The 19,723-nt window shown below is 34.1% G+C and overlaps 1 protein-coding gene across 2 annotated transcripts in view; it reads right to left on the bottom strand.

The window, feature by feature from the left end:
- MYEF2 (myelin expression factor 2) overlaps window positions 1–19,723 on the bottom strand; it is a 30,808-nt gene that overhangs the window by 1,935 nt on the left and 9,150 nt on the right. Inside the window, exons 6-16 of one of the 2 annotated variants that reach the window (XM_037156477.2) lie at window positions 17,045–17,236; window positions 16,206–16,359; window positions 15,618–15,667; window positions 15,435–15,498; window positions 11,494–11,595; window positions 10,006–10,056; window positions 9,641–9,709; window positions 9,251–9,349; window positions 8,882–8,953; window positions 6,908–7,116; window positions 6,777–6,828 (exon numbers count right to left, since the gene is read on the bottom strand). In XM_037156477.2, coding sequence (XP_037012372.2) covers window positions 6,777–6,828; window positions 6,908–7,116; window positions 8,882–8,953; window positions 9,251–9,349; window positions 9,641–9,709; window positions 10,006–10,056; window positions 11,494–11,595; window positions 15,435–15,498; window positions 15,618–15,667; window positions 16,206–16,359; window positions 17,045–17,236 — 1,114 coding nt within the window. The remainder of the gene's footprint in view (window positions 1–6,776; window positions 6,829–6,907; window positions 7,117–8,881; window positions 8,954–9,250; window positions 9,350–9,640; window positions 9,710–10,005; window positions 10,057–11,493; window positions 11,596–15,434; window positions 15,499–15,617; window positions 15,668–16,205; window positions 16,360–17,044; window positions 17,237–19,723) is intronic. The other variant, XM_037156480.2, reaches the window with a different exon arrangement.

The following is a 19,723-nucleotide window of genomic DNA, read 5'->3' as shown; positions in this document are numbered from 1 at the left end:
GTATGATCACTCGATCCACAAAGATTTAAGTGGGAGGTTTGTGACTACTTACCATAATATTTCCCTCCCCTTGAAATATTGTAGTTTCCAGATCACCATGGGCTAAGTTTAGTGTGGCAACAAAATCAGAGTGCCAGACATACTTAGTTCACATTTCATTCTTTAAAGGCAGAAAAAGGAAGAAGGGAGGAGGTAAAAGCAAAGGGCTTAGCAAAAAATTCCACAAGCTCTTTTCAGGCAACAGGAACAATTTCTAATCTCAATGCATAGTAAGACTTTTTTCTTTTAAATATTGATCTGATTGATTTCCTATATAAAACATCCTAGACTTTTTCTACTGTTTTTCCATCAATCCTCCCTCTGATAACTGTATATATTTTTTAAAAACTAAAAGTCTGTCACTCACTCAAAACCAATTAAATGGTCCAAGTTAATAAATGTCATGTTGAGCTAAAACCATGATTTTATAACCCATACCAGGAAATCTTTAAATGTTCTCTAAAAATCATAAAATAGGCTCATTCCCAGAGAAAGTATAAAGGTTAAAATAGACCCAAACAATATTTACCCTACAAGTAGTTAAAAAACATACAGAGACACATAGAAGAACCACATTTTCTAATACATCATAAAATGAAACTGGAAAAATTTTAGAAAAGTTTTAAAGGTAGACACAGAGCAATTTCCAGAATCTTCTTACTATGTTGAACGTTGGGATCTGAAAAAAGCAAGTTGAGTTAAAGAAACATACCTTGGTAAATGGCAACACTTTACATTGATTTTTCAAGGGAACTGTGGATAATTTTGAAGGGCTTTTAAGGTTCAAAGTTCGTCCTTATTCTAATTTTACCTAAAAACTTAGGGTTTTTCTTAACATTAAGTGTTCCCCCATAGGTGTATTAACAATAGTAAGGTTCGCTCAAGCAAGTAATTTTTCAAATTTCAAAGGAAAATATGTAATTATCTCTTGCAAAATCTATCTTTCAGGACAAGTCTCTATTTTGTTTTTCTCTTACATTTTGCCTCTTAGTTTAGGGACCATCACTCAGAACCCAAAATTATTGAGCTCACAATTATCTCAAAGCTTTTCTTAGCTAACAGGGTCTCTTAACAAATACTTGAAACTTCTTACAGTCTGAAGACTCAGGGTGCACATTAAGTGGCCTATGGACACATATTTCATGGTTAGACTGTCCCAAAATTCCCAATTAGCATACAACTAGAACAAGTTGTGTGTTTTCTAAGTTTCTTCTTAATCCCATGAAAATATCACATGAGGTATTTTCTTTTCTTAAGCTAAATAACTGAGAAGATTTAGTTTCAACTAATTAAAATCAGACCTCCCTGCTTTGTACATTCTCTGAGGACTTTCTTAAATGATTTAAATATCTACAAATATGTTGTATAATTCCAAGAAAAACAAAAATAGGACCGCTATTTTAGCAAAAGCATTGGAGAAAATAGTATGCAATGAGAAATTAATTGGTACAACAGAATAATCAAACATACTGCTGTTACATTTATTAGTGATAAAATGATATCCTGGTGTAAAAGAAACCTTGCTACTCTACTCAGCCTACTAGCATATTAACTTGTGGTGTGTATTTGGGGAAATGCATATCCAGAAGTAGACCAAATTAAAGGAGAAATAAACAAACAAATAAATAAATAATTCAATGAAACCCACTCCCAAAGCAAAGCTATAACATAACCACAGAAGGAAAAAAAGATGCAAAATCAGATATTCTACAAGAAGTAATTATGACACAAGGGACAAAAAACAAGCTTTTGTTTCTTTACAAATAAAAAAGCAACTATGAATAAACGTTCTTCATGTAGTACTTTACTGTCACTGCATTATTTTTACTGTGAAGTTTTTCTAGAGTCAAAGTCTACTATGAATGCTTGAAGAAGCCTGTGACTTTTAGTAAATAAAATCTAGCAAGTGTCCACTTTCTATGCAATTAACACGCATACTTATGTAGAAAACTACATAATAGAAATCTGTGGAAAAAACTTTATTTGTTCACATGGTTTATGGCAGTAATAATTAAGAGTGGACACTGCAGAGCAGCCCCTTCCACATGGTCACACCATGAGCAATCTCAGCCGTGCCTGCTGCCTCCCGCCACTTCCCAGCCATGGATCCCTCATGCAAATGAGTAGGCAGGATCCAAGCATTCTGCATACCACGGGAATGAGCTTCCTGATGGAGTGGGTGGAGGGCATGGAGGTAAAATATTACCTGCTACTCATAAAGCTAAATCAGAAGAAATTAAAGAAAAAAAAGATAGTAAGAAGCTAGAGGAAGATATAAAGACAGATGAACTATCAAGTGAGGAAAGTGATCTAGAAATTGACAATGAGGATGTGACTAAAGCAGAGACACTGACGCCCCTCAGGATATGGGAGATGAAAATGTAGAGATAACCGAAGAGATGATGGATCAGGTAACGATTAAAAAGTGACTGCCATCGATGCCCTAATTGATGGTGACTACAGAAAGCCATTGACTTGTTCATAGATGCCATCAAGCTGAATTCTCACTTGGCCATTTCTGTATGCCAAGAGAAACAGAGTCTTCATGAAATTACAGAAGCCAAATGCTGCCATCTGAGATTGTGACAGAGCTATTGAAATAAACCCTGATGCAGCTCAGCCTTATAAATGGCGAGGGAAAGCACACAGGCTTCTGGGCCACTGGGAAGAAGCAGCCCATGACCTTGCCTTTGCATGTAAATTGGACTATGATGAAGATGCTAATGCAATGCTGAAAGTAGTTCAACAAAGGGCCCAGAAAATCGCAGAACATCGGAGAAAGTGTGAGCAGGAAAATGAAGAGCGAGAGGACAAGGAAAGAACAGAAAGGGTTAAGAAGGCTCAGGAAGAACCTGAGAGGGAAGAAGCCGGAGGGAAGAAGCCGGAGGACAATGAGCAGTTCACTATGGCTCTTTTCCAGGTGGCTTTCCTGAGAGAATGCCTGGTAATTTTCCTGGAGCAATGTCTGGGCTCAGTGAAATTCTCAGTGATCCAGAGGTTCTTGCAACCAGCCATGAAGGATCCAGAAGTTATGGTGGCCTTCCAGGATGTGGCTCAAAACCCAGCAAGTATGTCACAATACCAGAGTAACCCAAAGGTTACGAATCTAATCGGTAAGTTGTCAGCCAAATTTGGAGGTCAAGCACAATGCCCTTCTGACAGACAAAGCCCTTGCTGAAGTAAAAGCAACTTGGATCACTAAATGCATGTCGCAATAATACCAACCAGTGTACCTCTGACTTTCTCATGAAGAAAGCCGGGGTGCGTTGAAGAGAACCCTCCCTCTGCCCCAAATGCAGCTGTAATATTTGACGGTGGTGTGCCACCACAGTATTCTTTCAGATAACATTTCCTACTAGAAATTACAAAGTGTAAACACTTTTAAATTTTAAAAATATTTAAAAACAAATTAAAAGGGTGTGTTAAACCCTACATTTTTCTTTACTAATCAAAAAAAATAAAAGAGTGGGCACTGTAGTTCTAAAATGTTCTGGCCCTGCATCACGCTAAGCCAGAAAGCCACAGTACAGCTAAAGTGTATACACACGAAGCAAAATTAAAGGACTATGCCCATTTGACTTCATTAGTACAACCTCAATTAATCTGGGGTCCAACTCTGAACGGGTCAGTTCATTTACTGCCTCAGCTTTCTTAAAAATGTATGTCAATGAGGAATTACATAAGGCAGGATAAAAGACCTATTAAATTACACTCACTTCTTACTTACTATTTTATATTTGGAGATATATGAAAACCTTTTTTTCTAAATGATAAAGGCTGAGAAAATGTTGGTTGTATTGAGGGTAATATGACCCATAATACGACATTTCTTAGGCTTTGTAATTATCCCATCAGGAGCAATTAACCACTGTAGAAGTTTAATAAGCAGAGGGCTTGCTGGCAGGCCATTTACTGATACATAATGTCTGAGGGAGATACATGGAGTACCACTAGACTCTTCCTAGGAAGCAACCAAGAAAACACAGGTTCCAGCAAAAGTAACGCCTGCTTGAATGTGGTTGGTAGGGTAGTAATACGGGTGTAATCATTTATAGTTTTAATTTGAACATTTCACCTAAAATGTTATATGCCTGAACATGATATTGTTATGTTACAGAATTACATGGTTACAATTTTGTAATAAAAATGGGGAGTTATCTATGCCAGACCCTGTATACCTGCACACACGCCCTGGGCTCAGGAGGGACAAACAAAACAAAACTTTGCCTTTACTGCAAAAGAAGCTTACTGCTAGCTTGTATCGGGTTAAAAAGAAATTTCCCATACTAAGAAAGAAACACTCTTAAGATTTAATAACAAAGCAATGGGGGAGAAAAATAAATGGCTCAGTTCATATAAACCAGGTAATTTCAACAGTTGTCAATTGCTGGTCACAATTCTGTATTATTATATAACTTAATTTCTTTCCCATCAATGCAGTTCAAGATTAAATACATGAAGATGGTAGGCAATTATTTAAGTATGTTATGGCCTTAATATAAATCTAAAAGCCAGAAGCTTTTACAATTAGAATTGGAAAAAACAAAACAAAAATTATTCCTCTCATGATAACAGTATAGGCTGATCAAAAAGGGACATATGAATAGAGCTAAAATAACAAAGTAGAGAATAATAATTTAACCACTTTTTACTGTCTAAAATGCTGTACAAATTTTTTAAATGTAGATTTGGATACTAGCATTTCCTTGCAGAAAATGTCTTTGAACTGCTGATGTTCTTCTGTCACAACAATACCACTCCAGTTGGACACCCACCCCAAACCCCTGAAATTTGTTGCAAGCCTTGCTCATACCTAACATCAAAAAAACCTGCCTACATAGGATAAAGGACAGTCAACTCAATATTAGTCACATTTTCAATAATGTCATTTTTGTTTGCCCTTCTCTGTTTTCTATCTTGTTTCATTTCTACCTTTTAAAATAATAATATATCACATCTGGAAATTTCTTTTTTCACTGAAACTGCAACAGAGATTATCTATACATTGCTCCTCATTTCATGTATTACAGTAAGGCCCTAATGTGTCTACTCCTCTGTAATCTGTGGGTGGCCAGATGCTGCTTACTCCTTCTGGTAGATACTCTTACCCCTACAGAAGACTACCAACACCTCAAAGCAACTTTATAACTCTGCCTCCTCTTAGTGGTGACTGTTTACTAGTTGACTCACTGTCAACAAATTTTTTTAACCAAAGAAAAGGTTGAGTTTCTCTTCTTTGAATAAAATATTTTTAAAAGATAATCAACAGAAGAAGATAAAAGAATATAATGGTAACAAACTGCCAAAATACAGTATTAGTAGATTTAGTGAATGAGTAAATAAATGAAGCTCTGCTCAGAATGTTTAACTCACCCAAAAATACTTAACAAACTCTTACTATATGTATCAAGGCAATAAAAGGTGCTATGATAAAAGAGACAGTTCTTGCCCTCAACAGCCTCCATCTAGGAGGGAAGGAGACATGTGAACAGTTTACTACAATAGTGTTTCATAGAAAGTACTCTGAGAACACAGTAGACCATAGATCACAAATGACTTTTTGATAAGTGGCTACACAGGCTACTTTTGTGGGAGGACATTAGATTTAGCCTCTTTATGATCTCAAAAGATTAAAGATATATTCCAAATGCTCTTAACTTTTCATTAACTCTCAAAGACTAAATGTATCCTTTTTAGCCCTTTTTCAACATTACCCGTATTTTTCAGACAGTAAGATGCACCTAGGTTTTATAGGAAAACAGGAAAAAATTCTAAAGCAAAATATGTGGTAGAATATTTAATAACATAAATAACAGTATTTCACCAATGTATATATAACAGAACTCAAGATCAGCATTAACAGCCATTATTTCTCCTAAATTTTTTTGGGGGGGTTGCATCTTATAGTCTGAAAACTATGGTATATGCCACCTATATATCTCACTTTGTGATTACAGTCTCTGGGACATCACCCAATACCAGAAAAATACTGGCAGAAAACCTGTCATTTTGTTCCACTCACACTAATTCTCTCATTATCACGCGCGCGCGCGCGCACACACACACACACACACACACACACACACACACACACACAAAGGTCCTTTTTAAAAATACTAAACCACCCAATCTTCTACAGACCTAATACATATATTAAGGTTGTACTGGTTACTACCTGTATCATTATAGCCAAGAATAGTTTTAAAAAGAATCAGAAGGCCACCAGAATGTACCTATGTCTAAAGGGTTCCAGGCAGGGGGCTCTATGCTATTAGGTTAGTTTCCTGTGCTGTGTAGGCAATGGAGTATTATAGAATGGGGTCATCTATTAACTCCCTATCATTTGGAGTTAATATCATTGGGTCATGCTGACAATGTATTGCACTATATTACAAACAAGGAAATAAACATACCAATTCTAGTACTCCCCAGAAGAAAAAAATATTTTAAAATGTGAACAATCATGATATACCAACCTTTTAATAATCAGATAGTAGACCAATCATTTTTTTATCCATAGGAGACAATGACAGGCTCTATTCTACATCATGTTATTTAGTAGTAATTTGCAATGCTCTTGGTCAGAAAAGTAATTCATTTATTTGAAGTAAAACTAGACCTGTCATACAGCCTAGAAATAAGCATCTGGACAGGTAAAGGTCCAAAGACAATCTTAAAAAGTTTGAATTTTTCTCCATAATCACTATAAACAGATCTGCAATCATTGGCATACTTACCACACTGACTGAATTTCTCTTTTAGTTTCTGCCAAGTCAAGTCAAAAGGCAGCTAGAATGAAAAAAGGTATTAGTAACAGATACAGGAGGCAAAAAATAACTTTAAGCACCCTTTACATTTAGTTGCTTACATTTCTGACAAATATCTGGTTGCCTTTGGAGCCTATTCTGTCTCTCATTCCGCTTCCCATCGGACCCGATAAAAATCCTCGATCCATATCGATGCTCCTTTCCAGTATAGCTCCTATACCTGGTCCCATTCTATCAAAGCTGGAACTCATCCGATCCAGTCCCATCCCCATGCCTCCAGTCACACTGTTCATGCCACCCATTCCACCACCTGGATTTTCAGGAAGGGACAGGAGGGTTTGAGAGTTTGGTGTTTTTGTTTTAAAAGCAGGAAAAGGAGAAGGAAGAAGAAAGGGAGAAAGAGGAGGGAAAGAATCATTTTTGAGAAACAAAGGGAGAGAAAATTAATTATGTAATTAGATTATATATAAACATAAAATTAATTTCATACATACAATATAACAATCTTCCAAGAACAGAATTTAATTTGGTATACATTTGGTTAGTTGAATGTTAATGGCTAACTGAATTAATTTTAGCCACTATGTAACACATTATATACATACATGTCTATAAAATCACACTCTAATCATAAAACCCATCATATATGTTATACAAATTTTCTACCAATTACTTTATCCAATAATGTTAGAGTAGTTTTATCCTCATTTTTATTTTCTTATAACACACTAACCTTAATAATTGCTAGAGGAAAGATATATGGGGCAAATTCAAATTATTACAACTCCAGGACATCAATTGTTGCTCTTATCCTACTCTCCTATATAATATTCTTTTCCTAGCTTCCTTTTCACCTTTGTATCTTCTGTTTCACATATAATTTCTCTTTTTGTGTAAGTTCAATTTTCAATAACCACAGAAACACAATTAATTTTAACCTCAGTGTCACACAAAACTTGTGAAGGTAGTAACAACAAATGAAATCACAACCCTTTGGCCAGAACTTGAGAATTTATCTCAGAGAACATATCCACTTCATTTCAATCCTACTCATTCTCAAAATGCATGCTTTTTTCTCATACCTAAAACCCTCAGGCGTAGGAATTCTAAAAATTAACATTACTCTCAAGTTGCCTTTCTGTGAATAGCAAGTAAAAATCAGGGAAACAGAAGTGTAAACTCTGAGGTGACAAAGGAAAGGCAGGGAGGTTACCATCAATAGGAAAATGGCCAAGGCTGGACAAGATGATGAAAAGAAGGAATAAAATGAGAGGTAAGGGACAATGGAAAGAGGTACTTCAGCTAGCAAATTTTTTTAATTCATTCTTAGAATAGTTCAAATAGACTGTGTTTCCTACTTGTGAGATTTCAATCAATTCAAGGAAGTCAATAAAATATGAAGAACTCAGAGACATGGTTGAGTAAGCAACAGAGGTCAATAACTAAACCACGTGCTAAACCTCTAGGCCTAAAAATGTGGCAGTGGAAACAGGTGGAAGAGATTCAGCATTCCCCAGTGTTTCAACTACTCTTGATTCTATCACAGGAAAGGTTTAAAAGGAAATAAACATCTCCTTCAACCTTAGCCTTCAACCTCAAGAGGTCCCTTTAGAAATGTGTATCTGGGGCAATTCACCTGCATCTGCCAAAAGGTATTCACAGATGAAATAAGCTGGTGACCAATAGCAGTTGGAAACAAAGCTGGCACTAATGCAAAAGTTGTTCTTCTTTCTATTTTTTTATTTTTATTTTTTTATGCAAAAGTTGTTCTTAACACATGATCAGAGAAATCCCCAGATTTCTTAGTTGGAAAGGAGATTCTTGGACTGGCTGACAGTTAACACATACTCTAGTGTTAGTTTAGAAATACCAAGAAAGTAAAATTCAGAGTTACTTTAGAAATTTCAGTGATCGCATAGAAAAAAGCTCAACAACTATCAAAGTTTCTGTACATTATAACATGACATCATTAACATATAAGAACAAAGTATTGCTATACTACAATAACTACTCTTGCAAGTCTTTTGCAAGCACACAAATAATACTGAATAAATTCTAGTAAAATTTAAACCTACTTATTCCAGATCCCACTGGACCCATGTTAGAAGCTCCTATTCTTCCTGCAAACCCTCCAATCATTGCACTGCCTAAACAAGGGTGGAGAGATAATATACTAATTAATTTAAATAATCATACTTTCAAAGTCCCAAGGTACTATGCTCTCAAAAGATACACAATAACTGAAAAGTAGTCTTCAAGAAATAGGGTTCAAATATTTAAGACATTGCAAAAGAGAGCTAGTACATTAAAACCCATAAAGTGTTTTCTTCTAGTAACAAATTTAGAGAAACATTACAAATTTCCAATTTTTCACAGAAAAAGGAAAGAAACAGACTTGGAAAAATATAACCTGTGAAAAGAAAATAAGTATGCAGCCAGCCTACCAAGTCTACCAAAGGATTCGCCAAAGCCTCGATTTATTCCAATATCACCACGTCCAAAATCTCTTTCCATGCTACTAGTCATCGCACCACGGTATAGCTCTGAAAAAATTATGCAACAAATTAACTCCTTTTCAAGTATATCAATACACAGGAATCCATTTAGTAACATGTTGAAACTAAAGAGATAGCCAAAATCACAACTACAAAAAAGGTCTGTTATTTACCCAACCTCATATTCCACATATATACCAATTCACCATGCCTGTCCCTAACACCAAGTGCCCACACTCTAACGACCTCAATAGTACACATACCTAAGTAGGGGGAAACATTTTACATACAAGGTAAACTAAATGTAGCATACATGTCTGACTACATACATTTACCTACCTCCCATTCGACCAACTCCTCCAAATCCTCCCATGCTATTAATTGCGTCCAGACCACCAAACCCAATGCCTATGAAATAAAGATTAATTTTGAGATTTGATTGTCCATTATATAGCCGAAAGGTACACTTTATAAATGTTGAGTCTCATCAGTAAGCTCTTCATCTACCCTACTTCATGCAGCTGCTTCTTAACACATCACTTTCCATATCTCTTATGTACCAACCTCAATTTCTACTAGCATCTTTTAGGAAATGAGCTAACAAAAAATAACATGACTTATTTGCCCTTGGAATTCTCAATACAGTTCCTTATTTACTAAAAATGGCAGCGGGTACACACAAAAAAACAAGTGCTTGTACATACCTCCTCCAATTCTATTCATTCCTCCAAAACCTGGACCATCCATTCCCATACCTCAAATAAAAACACAGTATACACTCTGAGTAAATCTCATTTTTATGACTAAAGAAGGACAAAACACAAAGAGCAAACAGATACCATTGGTTTAGTCACCATGGAACACTAGAGAAGCAGGGGCACGTGTGGGATGATTCAAAGTACCATGCCACAGCAATGGTCTAGTCATGAATATTCAAAAAGGCTTCACTGAATAATTAGATGAGGAAAGTCACTGGTCACACTCACATTCTGTTAGAAAATATCCATAACTAGAAAATCATTCTTTTTTTTCAGAGCAGACATAAAATACCACTCTCACTGATTCTTTTTAGACAAACACAGGAGTATCACTATAACAGATTTGAACATCAGGTGAGAAAGTTAAGCACTCTACACATGATAGCCAAGAGAGCAGTGAAAAATTAAAGAATAAAAATAGTATGTGTTCAGGAGGGTGGAGGGTCTAAGAGTAAGGAAGAAAATCTCCACTTGTTTGGATCAGAATGATTACAATAACTACTCTCATAATTTAAAGTGTAGCTGTAGCATCTCAAAGAAATAAAAATCCAGTCACATTTATTAATCCATCGATTAAAATAGTTCTCAAAGTGTGGTCTGGGGAACCTTCAGTCAAAAGTATTTAATTCATACTAATGATTGTTTTACTCTCATTCTTTGAGTTGTAATGTGGAATTTTCCATAAACTACTACATGATGTGTGATAGTGTAACAAACTAAATGCAGAAGATATAACAGCATTGCTGTCTTGCATTAAGCCAAACATTACAGAGATATATCAAAAAGTAAAACAATGTCACTCTTTTCACTAATTCTTTTGTATGAAAAATATAATTTATTTTTAAACAGTACATTTATGTTAACACAATGGGCTATTTTAAATAAATTTATAAATATGTTTCAAATTCTAATATAGTGAATATTGATAAATATAACCATACAAAGAAAAGTATCTTGGAGTCCTCAACATATTTTAAGAGCATAAAAAGGTTCCGGAACCAAAAAGTTAAAAAAAAACTTAAAAAATAAACTAAGTTAGGTCTAGATGAAGAGCCGACTAGCTATCTGAAAAAACTACTACCCATCTACATATGCAAAGTTAAACTGCTTATGATACAGTGGCCCTTCGGCCATCCCACAAATACCATACATCCATGATACACAAGGTGCCACGCTGCACACTCCCCCTTCTGCCTCAAAGCCATTCCAAAAGCCCATAGAGCTAACAAGCTAGTTACAGCACAGCTGGCCACAGCTGACCCTCCTGACATGTTCTCTGCTGTCCAAGATTTCATTCCTTTTTCAAACTGAAGTGAGGTCCGAAATACCCAACTATAAAATGCAGTGCTTTAAACATTACAAACTACTGAATGTGAGCTTTATGACCTAGCAAATGTATCATTTAAAAAGAAATAAGCAAGTCATAATACTCACCACTTGGACCTAAATTTCCCATTACACCACCTATGTTCAACTGGCTGGCACTGATAGGCTGTCCACCTGGACCAAGTCCCATTCCAATGCCTCCAAGACCACCTGAAACACAAATAATAATATTACCAACCCATATATGTTACATAACTGGCACTACAATTGTTTTAAAGCTATAAACCTATAGTAGTATCTCTAAAATTTTGCATGTATCTAAATAAGACCACTGGTTCTTGTTTTCATTGGGGCGCAGCACACTGAACCCTCAGTATAATACCACTTGTAAGTAATGAGAACTGTTTTATAAAGCAGATCCATCTTATATTCCAATTAAAGGCATATTGAAAAAGACTAATAAAATACTGAGAGGATTTTAAAAACTGTATCACCTTATAAATGGCATACATATCAGAAAGTGAGACTTTCTCAAATTTGAAGAACCACTTAAAATCTAAGAACTACTTTTAAAATGGTTCAAATCAAACTAAAAACTCAATGACCACGAAAAAATATTAAATAAAGCAAAGGTTGCATTACCTACTTTTATCATAAATATTTACTTACATTTTTACAGTACTTTAAGTGTTTTCACATATTTATCCATAGACAAGGAAATTTTTGAGACCTCAGGTTATTTGAATAATGTCATTTAGCTATGTGATTAAGACTAGAATTTAAGTTTTCTGTCTCTAAATCCAATATTCTTTTTACTACTTCTCTTAAAATAGACTTCAAAATAACCCAATGACCTTAAAGGCATAACTAATTAATATTTGAATAGGTAGTGTTTTATTCTAATTTTACAGTTCTTGCTAGTTAATGTATCAATTAGAAACTAACCGCCCCCCACACACATATATGTTATTAAAGGTAGAGTAGAGGCACATTGTGTTAAAATGGAAAGATCAACGTGACCTGCTAAAGGAAATATCTTTTCTTAGCTCAGTCCCTAAAAATGGTCCAACTGAAAGCAACAGCATATTTGTACATCAACAATGCCCAGACAAGAAAAAATCTTCATGGTTTTGGGAAATCCTGTTTCTACCAAAAAGAGTATCAGGTTCATGGGAAATGAGGAGGTTTCCACATGCTAATTATAATTTGAGCAAAGAAAGGGAGGGAAAGAGAAAAAATAGGGGGAGACTAATAATAATTAGCATCACTATAATAAATTGATTCTGTCAAAGTCTATGAGGTCATATATCAACATTATCAATAGAGAAGAGTATATAAAAATGAAAATCTTAAAAAGAACATAATGTAAACATGTAAGATTTGTTTTTATGTAAATAAATAAAAGATTACTAATAGCTGAAAGTAAATTGGGATACCCTGCATAAGGCCAGGATCTTGAAGGATGACACTCTGAGTGATAAGGTAAACTTGTTGGAGATGGAAAGAACTGCCCTGTAGAAGAAGGGGCAATACTGAAAGACACATGTGCTGAGAATTTTCTAATTTATCCATAACAAATGGGTATCCAGATTATGAAAGCCTAACAAGTAATAATTCACACTCATGCTGTAGTCAAAGATCTTAAAGAACACAGCCTACCTATTTAAAAAAGCAATTCAACAAATAGCTGACTTAATATCAACAATGGAAGCCAGAAAACTCTGGAATATTCTCAAACTGCCAAGAGAAAAGAACTGTCAATCTCAAACTATATAACTAGTGAAACCCCAGTATCTTTCAAGATATAAAAAATCAAAATTGAGAGAATTTACAAACAGATCCTTACTAAGAGAGCTTTTAAAATATATGCTTCAGCCCTGGCTGATATGACTCAGTGCATCGAGCGCTGACCTGCAAACCAAAGGGTCACTAATTTGATTCCCAGTCAAAGCACATGCTTGGGTTGCAGGCCAGGTCCCCAGTTGTGGGGGGGGCATGCAAGAGGCAACTAACTGATATATCTCTTACATACTGATGTTTCTCGCCCTCTCTTTCTCTCTCCCTTCCCCTCTCTCTTAAAGTAAAAAAGTAAAACCTTAAAAAATATATTAAAAAAAACAAAATAGAAGTTGCAAATTAGTGAATCATTCAACTTAAAGAATTTGGAAAAAAGTAAAAGACTAAACCCAAAAACAGAGATAGAAGAAAATAATAAAGGTAAGAACAGAAACTAAGATACAGAAAACAAAATTACTTATTTGAAAGCATTAATAAAACTGACAAACCTCTACCGCGGGTGTCCCACATGCAGCCCAGGATGGCTGTGAATGCGGCCCAACACTAAATCATAAATTTTCTTAAAACATTATAAGGTTTCTTTTGTGATTATGTGTCGCAATGTATGTAATGTATTGCCCAAAACAACTCCTCTTCTTCTAGTGTGGCGCATTGAAAGCAAAACTGACCAGGGGAAAAGGAGATACTGTAACCCTTCAAAAAGTTAAAAGATAGAACTATAGATATGGCAGAAATTTAAGACACTATTTTATGCCAATAAATCTAAAAATGGACAAAATGGTAAAATTCTTAGAAAAATAAAAATAACCTAAATTGACTCAAGATGCAATAGAACATATAAGCAATCAGTATTTTAAAACCTTTCCCAAAACTACACACCAAGGCCAGACTGTTTTATACATAATTTCTAGCAAACATTAAGAGAACAGATCATTCTATTAGAAAAAGAACACAACATTCCCCAACTTAGTAATATTGCTAACAAAAATTAGAGTAACTAAAAAACAGAAAAACATATAAAATATGGTATTAAGAGATAAAATAAAGGAATTAGAACTATATCAACATAAAGAATCTCAAAATATATTAAACTAAAACAGCAAGTTGCAGAGTATGTATGATATGATATCACACACCAAATTTCAAATTCAGCATAACAATTCCATATAATATCTATGAATGTGTAAATTTGTAATCAAATCATTAAAACCTAAAAGATAAACACTATATTCATCATAAGTTGTTTCCTCAAGGTAAGGTATCTGGTGGGAGTTGGGCAGGGGAGTAGAGTAATCCCAACTTTATCTGTCAAGTTTTATTTTAAAGAAAAATCACCTAAAACAAGTATGGTCCATCACAGCTACATGAGTAATTTTTAAGTTTGGCTATATACTTAAAATATTTAAAAATTTAGTAATAACCAGAGAAGGCACAGTAAAACAGTAAGAATAAGAGCTCGTATTTATTGAGTGCTTACATTATGCAAGGATTGTGCTAAAAGCTTTATGTATTAACTCACACCATACTCATGCCAATCCCATGAAACAGGTACTATTATCACCCTCATTTTACAAACTTGGTATTGAGTCGCAGGTGTTAAGTACATTACATTGCAGTTTCAAAATCCTTTGGAAAACATTTTGATAACGTTGATCAATGAGCATGGCTTGAGAACCTGTAAATCTACTTCAGGATAGGAAATAACTGAAACGTAGCAAAGACTTGTATACAAAAAAATATGAATTACTCTGTTGGTGATTAAAGGAAAAAAGAACACCTAAATATACACAACAGTTATGGAGAATCCATATGAGACTATTATACAACCAATAAACATATTTGGAAAGAATTTTCATATATTCTATGTTAAATAAAAAGAAAACAATTATTATATGGTAATTCTCAACTATGTAAAACAATATATGTGAAAGGAAAGACTAGAAAAACGATACCCAAAAAGTGTTATAATAGAGGTTACCTGCGGTAAAATTACAAAGACTTTTTCTCCCCTTACCTATATTTTTATAATGGAGGAATTTTTACCATACATTTTTATAATGGGGAAAACCTACCAAAAGAGAAAAATGGCACACATTTATCTTCTCAATCATCCTAGTCCATCATGCCAAACTAACTCCAAACACCAAACTTTGGGCAACTTGGGATACAGGCATGAACACAAAGAGTTCTGCTTAGCACACAGTAAAGCTGAAACACAGCACTCTGCATTGTTTCTAAAAGCTTTTACTTACGTGGTAATTGTGGCGTTTTACTGTCATGTGAACGGTAGTCTTCATGAGGGACAGACTTGTCATCCTAATTGCAAAAAAGTTTATTATAAGCTTAATATATAACTAAAAAAATCTGAAATGTAGAGGAGAACAGAGAAAAGATTTAAAACGTTTGGAGAGATGAAGTGATATACAGGAACTCACCATTTTCACATGCATAGGTCTATCAAACAAAAACTGCCCATTGAACATAGCTGTTGGTTCAGTCAAGGAAAGCCAGTTAAGACAACTATAAAATTATACTTGAATACAAATACATTTTTATAATCTTATTTAGAGTCACACTATCTTTAATATTTTAACCAGTCTTTAATATTTTACTCATTTATATTAGTCTCTTCCATATACTCAAAGAAAAACTTTCATTCTTTGCTTCATAGTTTGATTTTATGTATAAAATGTAAGCTTTTAATTCAACTACTGAATAAAGAAAATTACCAAGCCTTTACTTGAAGCAACTGTAATACATCATAATTGGATTACACAAATTTCAGGAGCACACATACCTTACAATTAATTGTGGCAGCAAGAGAAAGTAGAAAAAGGTTCATACCAGGCCAATTCAAGTGTTAAGAGTGACTTTAGTACTTGGACAGAAAAAGCTTTATGTGCTGAAGACTAAAGTCTAACACACATTTCTAAGCTAGGCAATCTTAAATTCCAGAACTTTCACAAAATGGTAACAAGATTCTTCACCCTTACTAAACAACCCTAAAGTGCTGATGAGGATACAAATTGCTTGAACTGCTTCAATTGCTTGTTCAAAAGTGACAGTGCCCATCCCTCTGCTCTTGCCGTCTTTGTCTTCTTTAATGTCTGCCCGCTTTACAGTTCCCGCTATGCTGAACACTTCCTTCAACTTCTTCCAGCCAACTTTGAAATCAAGCTTAACATAAAATTATATAAAGTTATATACCTAGTAACCCCTCTCCCCACTTATACATAATATATACACATCTTTTATAAAATCTCAAAGCTATAAACAACTACTATTCTTGTTAAACAGTATATGAGATAATATTCACAAAAAACATTAGGATGTTTGAAAGCAGTTATGCTACATCTGCATTATTCCTTATCCTTCATTTTTTAAAAAAATTCACAGAACAGTCTCTCACCTATTCAATCCTGTTTTGTACATTTGAAACTTGCACATCTATTTTTACTAGGAGAAATTCAGATTTTGTAAATTATTGTTGATATCACTGACTTTCAAAAGCTAAGAACAAATGACAAACCTACTATAACATGCACATTCACAAATATCAATTCAAGCTAAAAAAATCAATTTACCAATATAAACAAAAATCGCATAAAATAATTTCAAGAATGGCTAAGTGTTTATAAATTATACAGTTCTTTTTAAAAAATTCAAAATATTTGTATATACACTCTTAACCTTATATATAAAAATGAACATTGGGTTTGAGTTTACAATAATCTATGTTTGACTTACTTTAGTTAAAAATAAAATGTTCTATAAACCTATAACCCATTTATCTAATCAAATAATCTCATAATTAGAACTAGATATCTGAATGACAAATTTTTAGAATAAAGCTTAAACTTACATTAGCAACAAAAATTGTGGAACCAAGTCTACCGGCCTGCAAATTACTGATAACCTCAGGAGGAATGTTTGGATTATTGAGAATGGAAGGTGGTAAATTCATCAGCCCCGATCCTATATCGGGTACATGTCCTCCTGGAAATGATCCCCCTGTTCGCTGCAATGCCCTACGAGCATTTTCTCCATCAGGATCCTAAAACACACATTGAATGTTAAATGCCATTACATACATTATAAAGTCTACATAATTAAAATAACAACTTCATATTCTATAGTAAGTATCCCATCTGGGTCAAATTAGTGGCTCTGTTGAAGAGCGAGCTTTTTTTCTCACCCAGAGAATTCGGTCCCATAAAAAAACTGTGGAAAAACAAAAGATTAGTCTTCAGGGATGTCAAATAAAAATACCTCTTTCCAATCAATCACTAAAGTCACTTAAGAACTTGAAATTAACTTACTTTTGCCCTTGCACTAGTGTACAATTATATGGAACAAACACATACATGTACATAACTCAAAGAGGAACAAAATACTTACTGTAACTCTTTTCTTTCCCAAATACACCAATAGTGAATTATCACTACTAGATGACCAATGCAAGGCCAAAGTAACACTAATTCAAACCTTTCAACAGTGGAACAGATTGTTATAAAACCCAGAACACTGGGTTAGAAGGGAACTATGATAATGTGTGAACTTTATTCCTGAAAACACAAAATATAATTATCCACCTTCCAACCTCTTTCCATCCTCAATGTCATTATGATCTAAGACTGGGAGGAGGGGAGGAATAAACAGTGTCCAAATAAAAACTGACACTAAGCATTGCTTTATTTTTTTAGTTCATTAATTTTATAAGAAAATATTCTACCTTTAACCAAAGAAAAGCAAGTTTAAATGTCCTTCTCACTCATCTCACTAGGTGGAATGCAACAAACAAACAAAAAACCCAAATAAACAAAGTAATAGTCTTTCATCTGCAGTGACAAATAATTATGATATATGTAACCATAAACTCTACTCCACTAGCCTGTCTGGAAATATAAAAAAAGAAAAGAAAATTTGGTGACTGTAATAAATTCTTTAGGAAGAATTCAAGGTATAGAATAGAAGGTGAAAAAGTGAATGCAACATAAAAGTATTCTGGTTTCCAATATATTTCTTTACCATGAAGAATAAAAAAATTAAGAAGAAATCAATGTTTCTAAAAAATATTATAAAATCATAAACACTTCATGTCTAAGGTTTCAGAATCTTGCACAAATATAAAATTTAGGATTGTGGTTACCTATAGAGGAGGACACAGTAGAATAAATGCTTCATGAACTATTAAGATGGGTTGTTTATTCTTACCTTAAAATTACTAAAGCATAGTACTATGTTTTTATTTGTCTTTTACATACATGACACACATAAATATATGTAAAACATATATACAATTTATATAACACAAATTAAATGCTAATATCATTGCTTTTATTCCTCTTTTTCCCTTGGATGTCAGACTGCCAGGCATTGCCAGTTATTGCTATTAGAGAGCCTATAAAAAGTTTACAACTGCTATTAACCCCCCACCCCAAATTACATGAAAAAGTGCAACTCTAATATCTGTAAAGGAACACTGGAAATAAACTTTTCCTTAGACTCTCACTAGTACTTCTCTGCACTAATCTCAGCCATCCACTTGTAAATCAGATATTCCCAGAAAAGGGACCTTTAGCGATATTAATATAAAAGAATTAATTGAACAAAGAATATCTCAACATTTAGTTAGGTCAAACTATACCTTTTTTTTTCATTTTAAAGAGGCTAATAATGGAAGTATCCTACATCATCATGGATCATGTAACTTTATCCCAGGGTCTCTAAAATATTACTGACAATCTACAATGTGCTAAAATTAAAAAAAACACAAACAACATGGACCTGTCCTTTAGCGCTCAATAAATCTTCTTCCTACAAGAAATAAAAACAAGAATCTGTAACACTTGTCTTTTGAAGAATAAGAAGAAACATCATAAAACAGCAAATTGTGCTTTATTATTTCAAAAAAGGTAAAAATGCAACTGAAATGCAAAAAAAAAAAAAGATTTGTGCAATGTATGGAGAAGGTGCTGTAAATGATCAAACATGTCAAAAGTGGTTTGTGAAGTTTTGTGCTGGAGATTTCTCGTCAGATGATGTTCCAAAGTCGGAGACCAGTTGAAATTGGTACTGATCAAATCGAGACGTTGATTGAGAACAGTCAACATTATATACCACCCAGGAGAGATGGCTGACATACTCAAAATATCCAAATCAATAGTTACTGGTGAAAATAAAAAATGTATCTTTTATTTTATGGACAAAAATACAGACTTTTTGGCCAAACCAATAAATGGCTTGCAAAGACTGTAACAGTCTAAATTTTCTCCACAAATTATCTACTTTCCAGTCACAAAAATAAACAAACAAACAAGCAAACAAAAACCTTCAGGGTCATACAGGTTTAGGGGAATTCAGAAGCTGATGAAAATAAAGGGATTTGAGATACTTGTATATGTTGGTAGCATGGCCTTTCATTTTAAGCTATAGCAGTTCCTGCTTATCCATGGTTTCAGTTCCCTGGCTTCAGTTATCCATGGTATAGCAACATCCAAAAATTTTAAATGAAAAACTCCAGAAATAAACAACTCTTAAG

The sequence above is a fragment of the Artibeus jamaicensis genome, unplaced genomic scaffold (assembly GCF_021234435.1).
Source record: "Artibeus jamaicensis isolate MK-2021 breed Jamaican fruit bat unplaced genomic scaffold, CSHL_Jam_final contig_548, whole genome shotgun sequence".
In the NCBI taxonomy this organism is placed as follows: domain Eukaryota; kingdom Metazoa; phylum Chordata; class Mammalia; order Chiroptera; family Phyllostomidae; genus Artibeus; species Artibeus jamaicensis.
Note: the sequence above shows the minus strand (reverse complement) of the source record. Positions and strands in the feature narration are given on the sequence as shown.